The sequence below is a fragment of the Canis lupus genome, chromosome 4, assembly GCF_011100685.1.
Source record: "Canis lupus familiaris isolate Mischka breed German Shepherd chromosome 4, alternate assembly UU_Cfam_GSD_1.0, whole genome shotgun sequence".
NCBI lineage: Eukaryota > Metazoa > Chordata > Mammalia > Carnivora > Canidae > Canis > Canis lupus.
Window position 1 is genome coordinate 41,163,706 of NC_049225.1, and position 20,185 is coordinate 41,183,890.

Here is a 20,185-nt window from a genome sequence, read left to right on the forward strand (position 1 = left end):
CATAAATAATTCTAGTTAGAACACTAGTCATTACAAGTAGCTACATGTGAAATCAGAGCAAACATTTCTACCACTGGGTTTTCTACCCCTGAGAGGCCTCCCTTAAGTGTCCCCATTGTGACCCCCGTGGGTTTCTCTTGAGCTCGAGGCTGAAGTCTCAAGAGGAAAGAGGCTTAGTTTGTATTGTTGTTGGCTTAATAAGTAGGTCAATAAGCATTTGTTAAAGTTGGTAAATACCCACAGTGTTAGGGTAAGTTCTTGAGACATATTTTAATGATGAGATAGTGTTCCTCAGGTTTAAAGAGAGACCAGTTATCTTTAAAAAAAAAAAGGGGGGGATAGACACGATAGTCTACATTGTGAGTAGAGCTAATATGAAGAAATCTTTACAGTATTCTGTTAAAGAGTAATAGATAATAGTTATTTCACAAGTCAACATGGGTTTCCATCCAGGTTCCCAAATTTAAAATTAGAAGCTTTAAGAATCAGTTACTGCTGTGGTCCTAGCTGCATTTTAATGCTCTTAGGTTGATAAGTGTGAAAATTTTATTTTTATCTGTTATTTTCAAATTAGATCAATGTCTTCTTGGTCCGTTACACTTAAAAGAAGCCTTGTTTAGACTACCAGGTACATCCTTATGAAAAGATGGGTATATTTCCTAGAGTGGCATTTTCTGTAAAGACTATTTTTCAGCACAGTGGTTGGTTTCTTAGCTTCAAGGTAATTGAGTGTGAATGTAAACAAGTTCTAATACCTTTAATAAATACTAGCATTACTCTCTGTACCCCATGATGTCTTTCATAGATATTATAAAGATACATTCTTGGAAATTAGATCTTGAAAGGGTTCTTATCTTTTCCTGAATATACAATTTCAATATCAAGCTTTTAAAAGCATTAGTAATAAATGGTTAATATTTTGAAATTCTCAGGAAATTTTCTTTATATTGTTTTTCATGTGTTTGTAAGTATTAAGTCATTAGATGGTTAGGAAACCTTGGGAAGATGATTATTTTTCTTCTTTTGGCTTTAGTTTCTTCTAAAATCAGAGGTGGAAGTACAGACTAAATTATCTTCCAGTTCTGTATGATTCTTTGTTTTATTAAATGTGAAAATGTGCCTTTTTTTTTTTTTTTTTTTTTAAGTTTTGGATCCCAAGGCATTAGCAGAATCTAATCAGGGTATAGTATTGATATGCCTTCATAGTTTTACTATTTGAATTAAATACATATTAAGTCTTGCAGAGAGAAATTTTTTTTATGGAATAAATGAAAAATTGGTTTGCAAGTGAGCTTTGTTAATTTGGTATCAGTTGTTGAATCCAAGTGTAATCCTTAAACTCTGTTCTCAGATCTGAGTGATTCTGTGATTTGGATAATTATAAAGATTCCAATAAGGAAACCTAAAATTGAACTATGGGGGTGTTGGAATTTAATTTAAAATAATCGATGTAAGCAATGTATACAAATTAATATGTCTGGGCCTTTTCTCTGCCCATCTGCTTCTGATGCATACTGATGTAAGTATTCTTTTAACAAGCATTTACTAGATATCTCTGGATAGTGTTTGTTTTAGTGGAGAGAAAACAAAGTTTCTTAGAGTCAGGCAAGATTAATTTTTAGTCCTAATTTTATTATCAATAAGTCCTTGTTTTCTTGCACCTTGAACAAGTTGCTATTTCAACAAATCAAGCACTCCTTTACTGATCCTGGGATTCCTCTTCTGTAAAGTGGAATAATAACTCTCTTAAAAGAGTTTTTGTGGAAAAAAGTTTTTTGTGAGTGCTTACTATGTCAACTGTTTAGCGTTTAACAAGAGCTTGATAAAATGGCAGCTATTTTCATTATATTATTATACAAACCTTTAGCATCTTTTGTGGCACTCTGAAAGTGTTGGAGTAACAAAATATGTTTGCCTGAAGATTAGTGATAGGTTTCTATATTGGCTATGGTAAACTTTTCAATAAAGGCACATGTTGGAACTGTATGGTTGTTACCAAAGCTGCTCAATTTTTTATTCCATTTGATCCCTCTGGTTTTGTATTCTTTAAATGCCTTTTCTAAATAATCTCAATACTCAGGGCGCCGGGGTGGCTCAGTTGGTTAAGTGTCTGATCTCTTGATCTCAGCTCAGGTCTTGATCTCAGGGTTATGAGTTCAAGCTCTGAGTTGGGTTCTATGCTTGGGTGAGGAGCCTACTTTAAAATAAAATAAAATAAAGTAAAATAAAATAATCGATCTCAATATCGAGTTAAATTATAGGTGAGATGTAACTAGTAAGTGGCAGATGCTAGATAGGCACCCACATCTATTTGATTCTAAGCCTAGTTGTCTTTGTTTATAATTGGGATGACCACAGAATTTGTCTCCCAAACCAGAACGCTTTTGAGAATGAAAGTTATGCTGGGACATCAAGTATAAACCTGGACTGTCCAAGGAAAATGAGGATGTCTGACCATCCTAATTATAGCTAGGTTAAACAAGTTTATGATGTTGAGTCTGAACTTCTGGAGTATTTTGGTTGAATCCACACACCCACCTTCAGTTTTAAGGCAAGGTCCCTCCCACCCCCCCTCGGGTTATTGTTTTTGCCATAGATTAATTGACCTTAGGTCTGCAGAAAAAAGTACTTATTGAATACCATAAATAATCTGGTGGCTTAAAAATACTAGCCACAATGTATATGTTAATTTTTATATTTTCCTTTTTTCTTAATTCCCTTGAAACCAGCAAGCTTTTAAAAGAGAGTAGGAATGGGTAAATGAAACAGTCTTTAAGTTCTTACTTGTGTCAAATGAACTTTGTAAACAAAGTCTAAAATTAAAACCGTCACACTCCAAAGTTTTTTCTTTGGAAAGGCAGAGATGTGGATGTCACTGAAAAATCAGATATGTTTTTAATTAGCTCTTTTATTGCCTATATCTATCAATCTATCACTCATCTTTCTTATTCCTTTTGCCTTATGTCTCTAGGTGTCCTGTGGTTTTATTTAGGGAAGTACAAAACTATATCTACATGGTAAAAATTCAGATGATCAGAGTTTTTATAATAGAAGCATCATAGTCTTGTAGAATTAATGTGGGTTTAATAGCAGACAAATGAAGGTTCAAAATTCTGGCTGTCCCTTCCTTTGCTGTGTGTCCTCGTGCAAATGATTTAACTTTTGAGCCTCCGTTTCTTTGCTCTGGTATGGGAATTAGAAAACACATTAAAGTCCCTGGCACATAGTATGTGATGTAACAATGGCAGTTATAATTATATGACACAGACTAGAAACCGTTATTTTTATGAAGTTATAGTCACAGTCTTACCACTAATCTTGTACACTCAGACTTTCATAGTTCCCTTTAGTGGGTTTTCACTTAAACATTTTCTCTCTCCCTCTTGATTCTGTTTGCTGTGTCCTGAGGAATTAGTGATTGGCAGCAGAAACCTCCTTTCTTTAGGACAGTAAGTGGGCCCTCTCCCAGGGTTTCAGAAGTTGTCTAGGACCACCATCCCTGACCTCCAAACTGCCAAGGGTACATCCTCTGCCCAACTAACATTCAAGTTGCCTGTGTGAAGGAGTGATTTGTTGCGGCCTCTAACTGCTTCTTCTCTTCCTTCCTTTTTGTCATCCTGCAGTGTTCTGTGCCAAGGTCTTTGTGGCTAGGCTGCGCCAACCTGGTAGAGAGCATGTGCGCACTGAGTTGCCTGCAGAGCATGCCCAGTGTCAGATGTCTCCAGGTGCCTCTCTTCTTTCTTGTTGTAAATGTGTTTTTTACGTATGCCATGAACATTTGTTGAAACTTGCAGTAGTGTGTTTAATCCAATGTTAAGTCTGCTAAATGTTCTGTGTAACCCTCTGCTTTTCTCCAGCCTGGGTGCCCCACACAGAGGAGTTAGTACCAAGAGGGGCCCCTCAGAGAAAATGGGTCTTTGGCTGGGCCCAGTTCTCCTCCTCTTTTTCTGCTCCTGCTTTTTATTCTCCCCTCCCCTCCCCCACCTTGAAGTTCTGATTCTCATGTTTAATAGTTGTGCATGTGCCCACAAAACCCTGACATTTTCCATTTGGCTACTTTTAACAGTTCTTTGTTGAGTTGGGAGGGTTTCATAATTAAAGTGGTGATTTTTCTATTTTGAAACTCATCCTTTTGGCATGCTTTCTCTCCCTCCTTCAAAAAAGGAGTAGGGAGGGAATTACTAATTGCATAAAATCTCAAATTGAAGTTTATTAAAGGTCACAGCTTTATGCTGCCAATAATTGTCAGTTTGGGCCACTTCCCAAAGGCCAGATCTGACACCTGTCCTCAGGGTCCACCCAGGTTTCCAGGCCGAGGCTGGCAGAGAATTCCACAGATAAAAGTAAAACTTTTTGGGGGTGGGGAGGGGTTGCTCAGGAAAAAATTATTAGCAAGAGTGTGGCCGGAGTGCATTCACTTGTTGGGATGGATTCTAAGGGAGCCAAGGCTGAAAATATTGTGGCTTTATTGGGGAAGTTCTGTTTAGAGAAAACGTGTATTTAATTAAGTATGGTTTCAGTAGCTATATTCAGTTTTCATCACTGCATATTCCACACAGTTTATTATATCTTTAAAAAGCAATATCAAATTTCTAGTGTCTGCCCTGTTTTAACAAAACACTGTGAATGAAATGAGGAAATAAGTTAGAGGGATATTATTGATGGCATAGATGACTTTGCTGTTCTCGAGGTTATCTTCCTACCTATGTTTACTGTCTCTAAATGGAGTGAGGGAACCAGGAAGGAGGAGAATTTCTTTTATATTGGGATTGTGTATTTTATTTACTTACTAGCAGACATTCTGAGTAGCATTGGTGTGGTTATTGATTCAAATTGCTTTCTTTAGAAAATTGTACTGGAACCTCACTAACACAATTAACTAGAGAGTAAATTCAGTATAAGATCAGTTGTTGTAGAGTCTGCATTAAAAGGCAGTACAGCACTCAGGGCCCAGGGTGTTCCAGTGAGGCTCCAGCGTAATGTATATTTATCTTTGGAAAAGCAGCTTCCCTGCATGCCATGTAACTTTAACAAAAATGTTCTTGAAATGGTAGACATTATTGCATGGACTCTCCTTGGTGTTAAATAATGGATATTTGCATTATATTCCTAGTGTGTTTTTCTGAAATGCTTATTACTTGAATGTTTAAAGTTAATTTTTAGTGGGGCGTGTGAGTTTTTTTTTCCAGAAATTTAAGTAGGGGAAGAATTGCAGTGCAGATTGAAGTGCAGATTGTTCTCGCATTCGGTTAAAAAGTAGTTGACCAGTGGGAAGCATTATTCAATATATTTTAGTATCAGTATTGTGAATTCTTTGGAGGTGGGGTGAGTGGGAGGAAATCTGGGTTCTTACCTTGTTGAAAATGGAAACCCAAATGTGTTCCAAGTTCTTTGATTTAATCTCTACCAGTGAAAATCATGTAAAAGAAAAAAAATGTAAATTTTGCCTTGAATGGACCTTGAAATACGGTGAAATACTGAATGATACTCACTGAAATGTGAATGGAGCAAATAATGTTTTTAGAGATGTATTGGGAATTTTGTTTATTTAGGTTTTTATTTTCTTTAGTATATGATTGAGAGTCTGCAGCACAGTGAAATGAAATATGTACTCAGCTGATTGGAATGAGCAAATCATTACTCTTGTTTTGTTTTGTTTGTGACTGGAAAGTAAACATGTATTAAAGAACTTAGAGGATTTCCTTCCTGTCTAGTCATTGGTTTTACATATACTGTTTTAAGGCCAGTGTTCCTGCTCTCTACTTCCAATCTGCAAACAGTGCTACAGTTTAGTTGACTTAATGGGCTTGGGTTTCCAAAGAATGCCTGTTGGCTTATATGCTACATCTTTGGTTTATCACAAAGATGATTCTTGCTTGACATTGCACATCTCTCAGTGAGCCCATTGTAAGAAGGCCTCAGGTGAGAACGGGTTACCTAAAGAGCTTTAATGTTACCTACCTTAAAATGATCACACTGGACCCATTGCCAGTTGGAACTTGAGCCAGTTAGCTTGTCTGTGTGGCTGAAGTAGTGTACCTTTTGAAAAGCAGGAATAAAGGTAGTAGTTCCCTTTAAGGCATTATGTAATCCCTCCGGGTTCTGCTGGCTGTGAGGAGAGAAAAGGAAACAGCTAAGACTGAAAAAATAAAAATCACTAATTTACCTCAATAAACTGTTAAAAAAAAAAAAGACCACTTGCCATCCACAGTACTTGGTGCTTCACATATATTAATTTTGTGACAGTACAGTGAAGTAGATGTTATTATCTCCATTTTTCACCTGGAGATATGTATAGCTGTTAAGTGGTAGAGCTGGCCTTTGAACCCCAGCTTGGCCTGATTCCAAAATTGTTCTTTCCTCTGTGCTTGAATGCTGCTGTTTCTAGAATTTTCCTTCTTAGTTTAGTTTGTGCAAATTTTACTGTTGAGATATCTGGTATATGACTTGTTTAGCCATTATTTATTTGAAAATAAAAGAAATGCCTGCCAAATATTTGTAGGTGAAAAAAATTGCATTCCCATTGCCAATATGAGCCCTCCTGAATCTTAAAGCTAGTGAGGTTCCTGAATGGCTTTTCTGTGAGAAATTTACTGAGCATTTGGTATGGGCCAAGGCCTATACTGGTGCTGGACACATAAAAATGAACAATACAGACTTATTCTCTACTCTGACGGAATGCCTTGTAGTAAAGCAGACCTGTGAATGAAAATGACAAAATTACAAGTAAAGTCTGTGAAAGAGAAAGAAAGTGAGAGAGAGAGAGTGTGTGTGTGTGTGTGTGTGTGTAGTAAAACTGAGAAGTTAGCTAAACGTATGTGTGGTTTTAAAAAATGTGAACCCAGGGATGCCTGGGTAGCTCAGCGGTTGAGCATCTGCCTTTGGCTCAGGTCGTGATGTTGAGGTCCTGGGATTGAATCTTGCATCATCAGGCTCCCTGTGAGGAGCCTGCTTCTCCCTCTGCCTATGTCTCTGCCTCTCTCTCTGTATCTCATGAATAAATACACTTAAAAAAAATCTTTAAAAAATTAAAAAAAATGTGAACCAGTTTAAAATAGAACTCTCAACAGTTTTTTTTTTTTTTTTTAAGAGCAGTTGAGCTGGAATATCTGGATGTCTCTGAAAAAGCTGAACTGAATCAATATCTTAGTTGGTTTTGCTCTCCAGATGGAAACCGTTGATTGTTACATCAGATAATCAAGAGTTCAGACCATATAGCATATTTGCTAAGACTCTAAGACTAATATGGCACAAGAATAATACTAATGTTAATGATACTGTGTATCCTTTATTTTCCACTCCTTTTTATGTGTCAGGATCTAGGCACTAGGTTATTTCATTTAATCCTTATGGAGAAGTTATCTGTGATCGCTTTTTGGTATATGCAGTTACTGAACTGAAGTGATTTGCTTAAGGTTACACATTTATCTAAGTGGCAGAACTGGGTTATGAACATAAGTCTGGATAACTACAAAGCTAGTGCTCTAGTCACCATGCCTTAGTGATAATTTCTTGGCAACTGCCATTTTTAGGTTGGAACAAATTCTCCTTTATTTCTAGTGTTAAAAGGAAAGCTAACACCTAGAATGTAGAGAGTTCCATGTAATGGACTGACAAATTTTCTTGGGAATGCCATTTGCAAGCTCTTGGCTGGGGAGAGTGTTCTCAAGGGGAGGACTGATGATTTGGATTGACAGCAAGGATCACGTGAATCAAATTTTAGTGCCTTCTTCCTTCCAAGTTCTAGTATGGATACTGCTGGACAATCAGTACAACTTTGTGATAGCTGCCTTGTTTCTTTTCTTACTTTCAGTATGGATAGTGAGCCACAGAGGTTTAAGAATACTACAGTTGGAACTTACAGGATAAAAGGATATTTTTAGATATGGGCTGTAGCTTGGTAGAAAGAATCCTAGCTCTGGAGCAGACAAACCTTATTTCTAGTCTTCTACCTGCTACTTTAGTAACTTTGTGACGCTAAGTAAGTTATTTAACTTACCTGAACCTTAGTTTCCTCATCTTAAGAACAGAGAGAGTTATTCTGGATTTTGTAAAGTAGGGGAAGGTAACAACTACCCTTTACTGATTGCTTGTTGTTGAGGGGATGAAAATCTCTTTCTTTCTTTCATTATTTCTTCCTGGTTGCCTACTCAAGGACAGGGAATTCCAGTCTTAACAGTATTAGATTCCATTCCAGGGCAGGCTAAGAATAAGTTAAAGGACCAGGCATATGATATGGCCTCTCCTGTCAGGTGTTCTCTCCTTTTGTTTGAAGCTGTTTCCTTATGTCAAGACATGGCTATTCCAACTCACTGGTTTTGTCTCTTTACTAATGAACATTGGGGATTTATCATTTCTTGTTGCATATCCTGTTGTACTCTGAGGCCACTGTGAAGGCTTGGAGTAACCTTCTGGATTGTTTAATGGCACAGTCTGTTGTATTTTATGAACATTAAAAAAAACACATTTTTTTCTCCTTATAAGAAAATTTACAAAATATCATTACTAAAAAAATCATTTGGTAAACTCGCCACCTGGAGAGAACATTTGTTGCTGTTTTACGGTCTTCCTTCTGTCTGTTAGGTAAGGAGGAATCCATCAAATTGTGCTGTGTTATTATAGTGATGGTAATGATTGTAACCAGTGGTGTTTTAAATGTCCCTTGGAGTCCCAGAGTTTGACTTTGGAGTCACTAGTGAGGTAAAGGAGGGCCTAGCATAGTGCCTTACTCTGGATTTATCTGTATTATGTTGCAGGGCTCTTTGTAAGATTTTATGTGAAAAATTTTACTGTGGAAATTCCCAAACATAGAGAAAAATAAAGAGAGCCATTCAACTCAACCTTGAACAGTTTTTCAAAATCAATCCTATTCTTATTTCCATTTTCTTCTCCAACTTTTTTTTTTCCCCAAGGCATTTTAAAGCAAATCTAATATGGCCTAAAGAGTAAAAAGGAGTTTGACAAATCACTGTTTCATGTCAGCATTTAAAAATGGCTCATAGACTTAAAAATATGATTGGTACTGAAAGTTATAAAAGACATTTAAAATTTCCTTTGACCCCAGATCTCACTTCCCAAAGTATCACTTAATAGTTTCCAGTATCCTTTTAGACAGAAGCTTAAAAAAATACAAATGGAACCATACTATACATACTGTTTTTCTTTTTTTTTTTAATTTTTATTTATTTATGATAGTCATAGAGAGAGAGAGAGAGGCAGAGACATAGGCAGATGGAGAAGCAGGCTCCATGCACCGGGAGCCCGACGTGGGATTCGATCCCGGGTCTCCAGGATCGCGCCCTGGGCCAAAGGCAGGCGCTAAACCGTTGTGCCACCCAGGGATCCCTCCATACTGTTTTTCAATTAATAATATATGTTGACCATTCTTCCCTGTCAGCATTTAAAGCCCTCTAAGACCTTACTCTTTTTCATAGCTGCAATAATATTCCATTATATCGTTTATCATTTAAAAAAGAATTTGGCCAATTCCCTATTGAAGGAACTTTACATTTCATTTTTTTTTTTGTATCCTAGCACTTCACTTCACTAATTTCATTGAACATTTAATTAGGCTTACATGATTATGTCTGCAGAATAAATTCCTAGAAGTACAATTACTTGATCAAAGAATATCAGTGTTTTATTGTTAAATTATCTGAATATAGAAAAGTTTAATAATCTCTCCCTTCCAATCTTCCCCTGCACCCAAATATTAACAGTTTGCTGTCTACCACTGTGTATTTGGGTTTTTTTGAGGGTATGTAACTACAATTAAGGGATATCCCCCCCCCTTTTTTAAATAGGGAGAATGGGCTCACCCTAGAAAAACTGCATAGCACCTTCCTTTTACTTCCTTTATTTACTTAACACTATATTGCAGACATGTCCCCAGATTTATAAAGTCTAAATAACTTCCACTAGTGATACTTCAATCATTCACAGATTTGGTGGGGAAGGGGGGTGAGAAGGAAGAGTACAGCTTTTTTTTTTTTTTCCCGTTTTTGAATTACTACATACATATAGAAAAGTGTAGAGATCTTAAGTGTATAGCTCAGTGGTTTATCACAAAGTGGGTGGTGCATTTTCTGGTTAGATAGGGCTGAACTGTTTTCCTGGAGATTGATACATACTTATTGATCGATCGATTGATTGACTGATTATTTATTATTTATTTATTGTGAGCTCATGTGAGCAAGAGAGTGAATAGGGGGAGGGGCAGAGGGAGAGAGAGAATCTTAAGCAGGTCCACACCAGTATGTAGAGAGAGTCCTACACAGGTTTCAGTCTCACAACCCTGGGATCATGACCTGAGCCAAAATCAAGAGTTGGATCCTTAACTGACTGAGCCACCAAGGTGCCCCTTGGACCATTTTATTTATTTTATTTATTTTATTTTATTTTATTTTATTTTATTTTATTTTATTTTATTTTATTTTATTTTATTTTATTATTTTATTTTATTTTATTATTTTATTTATTTTATTATTATTTTTTATTTTTTCGGACCATTTTATAGTCCAGTCATTGCCATAAGCTATAGATATCATCACAAACATGTTTAAGGTTTACTTTTAAAATATTATTAAAAATAATCTACATTTGTTCAAAATTAGACCAATGATAAAAAGTGGTAAATAGTAACATGATGAATTAAGACTGTCTATCATCATTTTAAATCATTGCATGACATTCCATTGAATATTACTGGTTTGAAAGTGCCCTTTTATCCATATCAAAACAGCTTCCAGTTTTTGAGACATTTTAAGTGATGTTGAATAGGACATCATTTTAGCTAAGTCTTTGAGAATTTTTGTGATCATTTCTTTAGGTAAAAGAGTGTGCCCATGAAAAATAGTTTAGGTGGTAAGTTGTACTTTTAAGAGGCTGGGTCAAATTATACTCCTAAGAGCAGTGGATAAGAGATTCTCTTTTCTCTCTCTCTCTCTCTCTCTCTCTCTCTCTTTTTTTTTTAAAGATTTATTAATTTACTTTAGAGATAGAGCATGAGGGGGAGTGTTGGGGGACAGGCAGAGGGAGAGAGAGGGAGAGAAGTAGATTCTCTGCTGAGTGTGGAGCTTGTCTCCACAATCCTGATACCATGACTTGATCCAAAATCGAGTCAGACACTCAACTGAGTAAGCCACCCAGGTGCCCAGAGAGATTCGCTTTTCACTATACCTTAGATGGCATTAGACATTTTAATTTTGTATTTTTTTTTGCTATTTTGATAGATGAAAATTTTTTTGATAGATGAAAATGTTAAAGTAATATGCTATTTAGTGTACATTTATTTGCTTGTTAGTGAGATAGAAATATATGTATGCATATTGATTTCTTGGACATCTGTTTCTTATAAGTTATCTCTTCATACATTTTCTCCATTTTTTCTATTGATGGTTTTTTAAAAATCTGATTTGTAGGAATTCTTTTTATATATTACAGTAACTCATTTATTGCACATAATTTTCCCTAGTTTGGCATTTGCTTTTCAGTTTTATTTTTAATGCTTTTTACTTTGAAGAAATTTTGAAAGGAAGTTTTCCTTTTTATGTAGTCATACTTACTCCTGTCCTTTACTCCTCTAGTGGTTTATGGCTTTATGGTCTGCATTTAAATTGTTCAGTTTCTGTGTGATTTATTTTGGTATATGCCGTGAATTAGGGATCCACATTCTTTCTCAATGGCCATTCTGTTTTCTGTATACTATTTACTGATCTTACTTTTTTCCCATTGATTTGAAATCATATGCTCATGTTTCACTTCCTTGTATCGCATGATGCCCACTCACAGAAGTCTCTTTTCAAGCTTTTGTTGTTCTTTATGTCCCCAGTATCAGCCTCATCAGTCATCAGCCTCTGTGGTCCTCACACTTTATTGCTGTCTTTTCCATATAAATGCCAGTTTCACTATTTTGTTAACGATGATTGGCTTTGAAAGTTCAGTGCCAAGTGGAAAGATTCATTTTAACATTTTTCTGAAAGACTGATTTTTCTCTGTTCTTAATTGAAATTTTTAGTTGTTTGTTTCTCATCATTTCCTTTTTTTTTTTTTCATCATTTCATGTTATATTTTCTTAATGGAGAAAGGTGTCATGATACTACAATGCCTCACATATAGTACCGCACTGAGGAAATCACATTTCCTATGGAAGAGGGCCTCTACTATGGAAAAATTAAAACTACATCTTATGTTACTAATAGTTTTAATTTATGGTTTCTAAAACATTACATGATGATAAGATTTAACAGTATAATTTGAGGATAGGGAAGCAAGCAAATGGCATTCAGACTGTATTAGAAAATGTCTTTACTTTTTCCATGAAAATGATGTCTTATACCTCATTTAACAGACATTTATTATGTTACTTCTAAAAATGCTGGTTTTATGTATTTCTGTTGATTTATATAATTCCATTTATGAATACTTTTTCATTGCAAAAATTTTGAGAAAAGTATGAAAAAGAAATGAACCGTTCAGCCATAATCTCATTTCATTTTAGTGTCCAGTCTTTGTTTTTTCTTCTTGACATTTTGTTTCTATATATGTATATATATATTTTTTTCTTTGTTGATATATAGGCCTATACTCTATATAATGAATTATAACCTGATTTTTATCAATACGGTTCATATTAAAAGGGTGTTTTTAGTAACTGTATAGAGTTTCATTGTCTGGGAGTACAATAATCAGTCTCTTTTGATGGATATTAAGGTCACTAAATTTTAGCGTCTATGATGAATTGCTCAGATTGTATTATTCATTGGAAAAATTCTGAGTTAAAGGATACGACCTTTCTTAGGTCTTTTAAATTCTGACCAAACTTCAATGAAAAAGATTACATTACAGTAGTTCCCCCATCATCTGTGGGGAATACTTTTCAGGACCCCCAGTGAATGTATGAAACTGCAGATGGTACTGTATGTTTTTTCCGATACCTATATACTTAGTAAAAAGCTTACTTCATAAATTAGTCATAGTAAGAGATTAACAACAAAAACTAATAATAAAACTATTTTAATAATATACTGTAATAAAAGTTATGTGAATATGGTTTCTTTTTCTGATTATCTTATTGTACTTATCTATCTTCTTGTGATGATGTCAGATGATAAAATGCCTACGTGATGAGATGAAGTGACATGAATGACAGTAGGCACTGTGATTTAGTATTAGGCTACTGATGACTTTCTGATGACATGTCAGAGGAGATTATCTGCCTCCAGACTGCAGTTCTCAGTGGGTAACTTAAAATACAGAAAGCGAAGCTGTGGATAAGGGGGACTGTTGTATTCTCAACAATGTGATAATAGTAGAAATAAATGCCCAGTGTAGAAAACTGGAAAACATAGGAAAGCATAAAGACCAAATTAAAAATCACTCTTTGTTTACTCATTTGTTTTTCTTCAAGCAACAAATATTTATGATGCTCCTACTGTGTATTAATGTAGGGGATGGATATAGAGTGCATAAAACAGACAAAAAGCCACTCTGTCTTGGAACCTAAATTTTAGATAGGAAGCAAGGAAACCGAATCTAAGGTTGGCTAGTGGTATTAGGGTTTTTCAGAGAAACAAAACCAATAGTAGATATGTGGGTAGGTAAGTAGGTAGGTGGGTGTATGGGTAAATAGATATTTTAGAGCATTGGCTCAGGTGATTTTGGGGACTAGCAAGATTTAAATTTGTGGGGCAGGCAGCAGGCTAGAAACTCAGGCAGGATATCTCTGTTGTAGTCTTGACGCAGAATCTTTGCTCTTAAGACCCTCAACTTATTGGATGAAGCTCACATGCATTATGGAGGATAATAGGCTTTACTCAAAGTGTATCAATTATCAATGTAAATCCACAAATACCTTCACAACAACCTCTAGACCAGTGTTTGGCCAAATAACTGGCCACCATGGCCATTTTGACATATAAAATCAATCATCACAACTAGTGACTAAGAATAGGTCAAACTTTGGAGTTAGGGATCCAGAATGGAAATAGGCAGTTCATGACATGAAGAAGGAAAAGGTGAGTGTGACATTAGTAAAAATGGTAACAATCTTGTCAAGGCAGTATCATTTGTATCACTAATATCTAACAAGCATTTAATCAGAGGTGGTTTGGGCTTTGGAGTGCCTGATAAGGTTGGAAGATAAAAATACATGTGTCTATGTGCAATAATGAAATGCTTGCAATAGTGATTCCTCAGGAAAATCATTCAATATAGCACTCATATTATGTGGAAAAACTGTAAGTGTATAGGGAACTCACAATTAATGAAAACTTCTACCAGTCACGTTACTAGACCCTTTCCCATATGTTATTTTTCTTAATCCTCTGAACAACTTTATAAACTAGGCGCTATTATGTCTCTTTTATACGTGGGAAAATTGAGATTCAGAGAGAGAGAAAAGCTTATGACTTGCCTAAGGGCATACACCTACCTGCTAAGTGGCAAAGTCAAGATTTAACCTAGTCTCTCTAGTTCCAATATATCTTACTGCCTCTTTTTTTTTTAAATTTTTTATTTATTTATGATAGTCACACAGAGAGAGAGAGAGAGAGAGAGAGAGAGAGAGAGAGAGAGAGAGGCAGAGAGAGAAGCAGGCTTCATGCACCGGGAGCCCGACGTGGGATTCGGTCCCGGGTCTCCAGGATCGCGCCCTAGACCAAAGGCAGGCGCTAAACCGCTGCGCCACCCAGGGATCCCATCTTACTGCCTCTTAAAACAGAAACTATTTTCATAGAGATGATTGTTTTTTTAAGTTGTAAATAGAGTTTTTAAAATCTTGGAACAATGACACAATAGGACAATTACGCATAGGCTATTTATCTTATTAAACCAATGGTTTATATGGTCAAATATCTGTTCTTTAGAGGCCTTCTCTGACCACCCAGCCTAAAGTAACTAACTTCCTGCTTTTCACTCTGTTCCTTTACCTTGCTTTATTTTTATTTCATAGCACTTAGCACTACCTGAAATTATATCCCATGTTTTTCCCCCCTCCTTGTCTTTCTCCCTGACCAGAATCTAAGTATTATGAGTAAAAGGGTCTTGTCTTGTTCACTGCATGATAAACATATGCATTTTCTAGAACAGTTCCTGAATAGGCATAATAAATTGGAATGTGAATAAATGGCTATCTTTAAGCTTTGTTAGGATTATATGGTGTAGTGGTATTTGCTGCTCTAGCTAGAACTGTTTTGGATTTCATTCTCTGAGTTCTTTGAATCCAAGTGTTCATGTGAATTGAAGAGTATTTTGAGTAAAAGTTGATCTTACTTTGAAGACTAGCTTGTATTTTTGTTTTGTTTAAAAATACTCTTTTCTGATTATAAAAGTAATACATGTATATTGTAGAATGTTTGGATGAGAGTGGGAAGGAAAATGAGAAATAATCCTCAATTTAGAGACTGCCATTCTTATTATTTTGGCATATTTTCTCTCAGTATTTGATCCATGTATATATTTTACATAGTTGAGAATTTTTTATGTATATATAATTTCGTATGCTTATTTTACTTGACATGCTTTGTACACTTATTCAGGATGATTGTGTTAATGTCTTATTACTAAAAATTTCTCAAAAACATTTCTCATGACATAATTTGAAATTACCATGTAATGTATTTGATAAACATCACATGATTTGTCATTTTTCTGGGTGTTTAGAATCTTCATTTTTAATTACTAAAAAACTAATCATCATCTTTGTGCATAAATCTTTGCCTTCATTTTCAGTGACTTCGGATATGTTTCCAGGAGACATACTGTCTTGTTAAAATTGTTTTCCAGAGAGAGTTTGTATTTCATTGAGCCTACAATAAGATTAAACATTATTTTGGAAAAATTTAACAAGCCTATTCAGTAGTATACTTTAAATTCACAGGCCTCTTTACAAATGGTACCTCTTTTCTCTGAGCAATTTGAGTCTTTGCTGGGTCAGCTAAGGCATGGCCTACTGAAAGAAGATCTAACACTCCTGGATATGCTTGGCCAAGGAAAAGAATTTCAGAGACATTTTCAAACACATAGCAAGTGTGCCAGCCTATGCCTTCCTGCTGAATTGCCTGGGTGCTATGATGGGACTTCAAACTGAGATCATTCAGTTAGAATGATGTTATTCAGAAAATACTTAAGAAAGTATAGAATCTTGTACATATTTACTGAGTGCTATGTACCATGTACTGTTTGATGGCCTGGTAATACAAAGAACCAACTGCCAATTTTTGTAGATAGATTGTACATAAAGACTATTTACCCTGTTGTACGGGAGGTTCTTTCTCCCCTGTCCTCCCTTTAGAAAACTAAGAGTCAATTATTGGAATTCTTGTAAGATTTCTTTTATTTTTTTATTTTTTTATTTTTTTATTTTTTTTTATTTTTTTTTTAAGATTTCTTATATTATGGGATGCTTCCCAGCTATTTAATTTGGAGTAAAAGGCAAATGTTAATCCATTTTTTCGTGAACATCATGCTTCTGAAGATTATAGATAATTTATTTTGTAGTATATCTGTCAATTTGTGTTTGTTTCCTTATGATTAGAATTATGTTATACATCTCTGAAAGGAATATCACAAAAGTGATGCAGTGCTCTTCTCGTTGCATCTGACTTTGGTTTTCCTCACTACTAATAGTGATCATCTTGATTACTTGAGTAAGGTGGTGTCTAGCAGCTTTCTTCACTGTATGGTTATCCTCTATCCCTTTGTAATTAAATATTTTGTGGAAAGTTATTTTGACCTGTATAAATGTGCTCATTTCTACATTATAAATGTATAAATGTGCTCATTTCATTAGAATTTCAATTTATTCATTTATTATATCAGTATAGATTTGTGGTTCCTATTTTGTTCAGTAGTTAAGATTTGTTTTTATCATTATTTATTTTGGTGGTCAGGCTGTTCAAAATTTGGTTAGTGGATGCCCTTTCAACTTGGCTCCTATATATCCTTTTGATCTGTCCTCATAATTCTTTAAACACTTCCTTACTTTTCTGCTGCAACAAAAAAGTACCAGGCTCATTTTGTATTTTCCTATACTCAGTGCTGGGATGAGTCAGTTCTCCAAGGAGCGTTGGTTTCTTTTAGTGAAGAATGATATTTAAATCTTGGTGGTAGGTGTGCTTAGTGGTACTGGGAGTGTTTTTAGACCCTCTCTGCCAACCATGTTAGGTAATATATGTATAATTTTGTCTTTTTCTCTATAAAAAAATTTCCCTCCTTTTCTGCGCATTAAAAACCATGAGTTCACAATATCTCCAATTCTAGTCTAAACTTATAGATTTCATTCTAGCCTTATGTAAACTGTAACACTTTTCATTTTACAGTTAAAAAAAAAAATTGGGCTCAATGCCCAGCATGGACCCCAGTGCGGGGCTTGAGCTCACAACTACGAGATCAAGAGGACCACTCAGGCACCCTTGCTTTTTTTGTTTTTATAACTCCCTTCTCTAACAGTGAGAAACCTGACTTCTATTTTCCACAATATATTTACTCAGTTCTAGAATGTATATTAAGTAGTTTTAGAATTGCTCACCTACACTACATCACTGAAAAATAAAAACTAATTATGCTGAATATTTCTTTATAATTAAAAAATAAGTCTTTTGCTTGTGGCTCTGTAGTCTAACTACTGAGTTATAAGAGTCACTTGATTTAGTTTTTCCCCCACTATTAAGTGTAATTCATTTGAAATATAGTTTTATATCTTTCTGCTGTTCTTCCATCTCTCCCAATCGTTGTCAATTGTATTTTTGAGTTTATAAAGCATTTAATGTACCTCGTTCTACAAGCAGGTGTAGTCATCCTTTCTGTCCTGTTCTCATTCTTCCCATTCTGTCCACTGTGTAACCAGTTTCATTAGTTTCTGGTTTATCCTTCCTGGGTTTTTTTAGTGTACTAACAGGTGCACAAATGTATATTACCTTATTTCTGCTTCTTTCTTCTACAAAAGATGTATATAGATGCTTTTTTTTCCCACTTGACTTTTTCATCTAAAAATGTACCTTATAAGTTATTCTTTATCAGTCTATAGAGGCCTTGTAAGGATGCATAGTATTACATTGTGTTGATATGCTACAGTTTATTCAGCCAGTATCAAATACGGGCATATAGGTTGTTTCCAGTTTTTTTGAAATTACAAACAGTGCTCCACTGAATAGCCTTGTGCACCTGTATTTTCATAATGTTATTTAATTACAGTGTATCTTCAGGGAAAATTCCTAGAATTGGGATTGCTGGGTCAAAATGTAATTACAAATGGAATTTTGTTAAATATTGCCAAATTATCCTCCAAAAGGGTTGTATACGTTTTCTTTCCCACTAGACACATATAAGAGTACCTGTTTTCTTGCTGGTTCACTGACAGAATATTTGCCAGTTTTTTTTTTTCCCCCCAATATTTGCGAGTGTTAGGTAAGAAATGTGTAGCTTTGATCTGTATCTCTTAAGAGTAAGTCTAAACATCTTTTCTTATCTAAGAGTCATTTTTATATCTTTTAAAAAGTCTGTTCAAGTCTTTTCTCCATTTCCTATTAGGATTTGGGTAATTTTTATCTCCCTGTCTGAAATAAATTTTAGGCATAGAATTCCTTTTATCTGTAACATATGTTTTAAATATTTTTTTTCTAGCTTTTCTTTTTTCCTTTTGATTTTATAATGTTTTAAAAAATATTACTATGCAAAAGTTAATTTTTATCTAGCCACATTTTCATATTTTCCTTTTTATTGCATCTGGATTTTGACTCCTACTTAAATCACCTTACCCTACATCCAGATTTTAAAGATATTCACATGTCTTTTTCTAATATTTATGGTCTCATTCTTGAAGTTTAAATTTCTGATCTATTTGGAGTCTATTCATATATAATCTATGAAGTATGGATCTAACTTTATCTTTTTCAAATGGTTAACAAAGTTGTCCCAGCACTTCTTGTTAAAAAGATCTAGCAATTAAACTTCTGGGAATATAAGATATGGAAAACACACACTTGAAAAGCTATCTGCACTCCTATGTTCATAACAGCATTATTTACAGTAGCCAAGACATGTAACAACCTAAGTGCTCATTCATGGGTGAATGCATGTAGAAGTTTTATTTTACACACACACACACACGAATATTATTCAGATATAAAATAATGAGGAAATCCTACAATTTGTACCTTGGATGGACCTTGAAGGCATTATGCCGAGTGAAATGTCAGAGAAAGACAAATACTGTGATTTTACTGTATGAGAATATTAAAAAACAAACAGAATCCTCCAAACTCACAGAGAAAGAGAACAGATTGTAGTTATCAAAGGTTGGGGGATGGCAAGTGGGGAAGTTGGAGGAATGTGGTCAAAAGGTACAAATTTCATTAGGGATGTAAGGTGCAACACGATGACTATACCTAACACTGCTGTACAGTATATAGGAAAATTGTTAAGAGAGTAAATTTTTTAAAAGATTAAAAATATATACTTTTGAGAGAGAAAAAGCATGAGTCGGGGTGAGGGGAAGAAGGAGAAGCAGATTCTCCACTGAGCAGGGAGCTGGATGTGGGGTAGGGCCAATTTCAGGACCTGGAGATCATGACCTGAGATGAAGGCAGAAGCTTAACCATCTGAACTACCCAGGTGCCCCAAGATAGTAAATTTTAGAGTTCTCATCACAAGGAGAAAAATAATTTCCTCTTTATTCTTTTTTCTTTTTGTAATATCCGTGTGAGAAAGTGGATGTTAGCTATTGTGATAATCATTTCACAGTATATGTCAATGAAACCATCTTGCTGTATGCCGTAAATGTATACGGGGATGTTGGTCAACTATTTCTCAATAGCTCTCAGAAATGCCAAAAAATAAAATCTTCATCATTGGCGTTTGACATTTCCACAGTGATTGGTAACGCATAATATGCTCTTAACAGTGCACACAAGAGATCCCTGGGTGGCGCAGCGGTTTAGCGCCTGCCTTTGGCCCAGGGCGCGATCCTGGAGACCCGGGATCGAATCCCACGTCGGGCTCCCGGTGCATGGAGCCTGCTTCTCTCTCTGCCTCTCTCTCTCTCACTGTGTGCCTATCATAAATTAAAAAAAAAAAAACAAAAAACAAAAAAACAGTGCACACAAATACAAGATTATTTATGTTCAAAATATGTATGGTTTCATCTGTGGGACTGAATTAGAGGCAGCATGTAATGTTTAATGAAACT

General features: G+C 35.2%; 1 protein-coding gene across 10 annotated transcripts in view; it reads left to right on the forward strand.

Moving 5' to 3' along the window:
• The window catches only part of FBXW11 (F-box and WD repeat domain containing 11), a 124,811-nt gene that overhangs the window by 33,884 nt on the left and 70,742 nt on the right, over window positions 1-20,185 (forward strand). For 5 of the 10 annotated variants that reach the window (XM_038534761.1, XM_038534763.1, XM_038534762.1 and 2 more), the window contains one exon: window positions 3,624-3,725. The exons of the other annotated variants lie outside the window; for them this stretch is intronic. In XM_038534761.1, coding sequence (XP_038390689.1) covers window positions 3,624-3,725 — 102 coding nt within the window. The remainder of the gene's footprint in view (window positions 1-3,623; window positions 3,726-20,185) is intronic. 10 annotated transcript variants of the gene reach the window in all.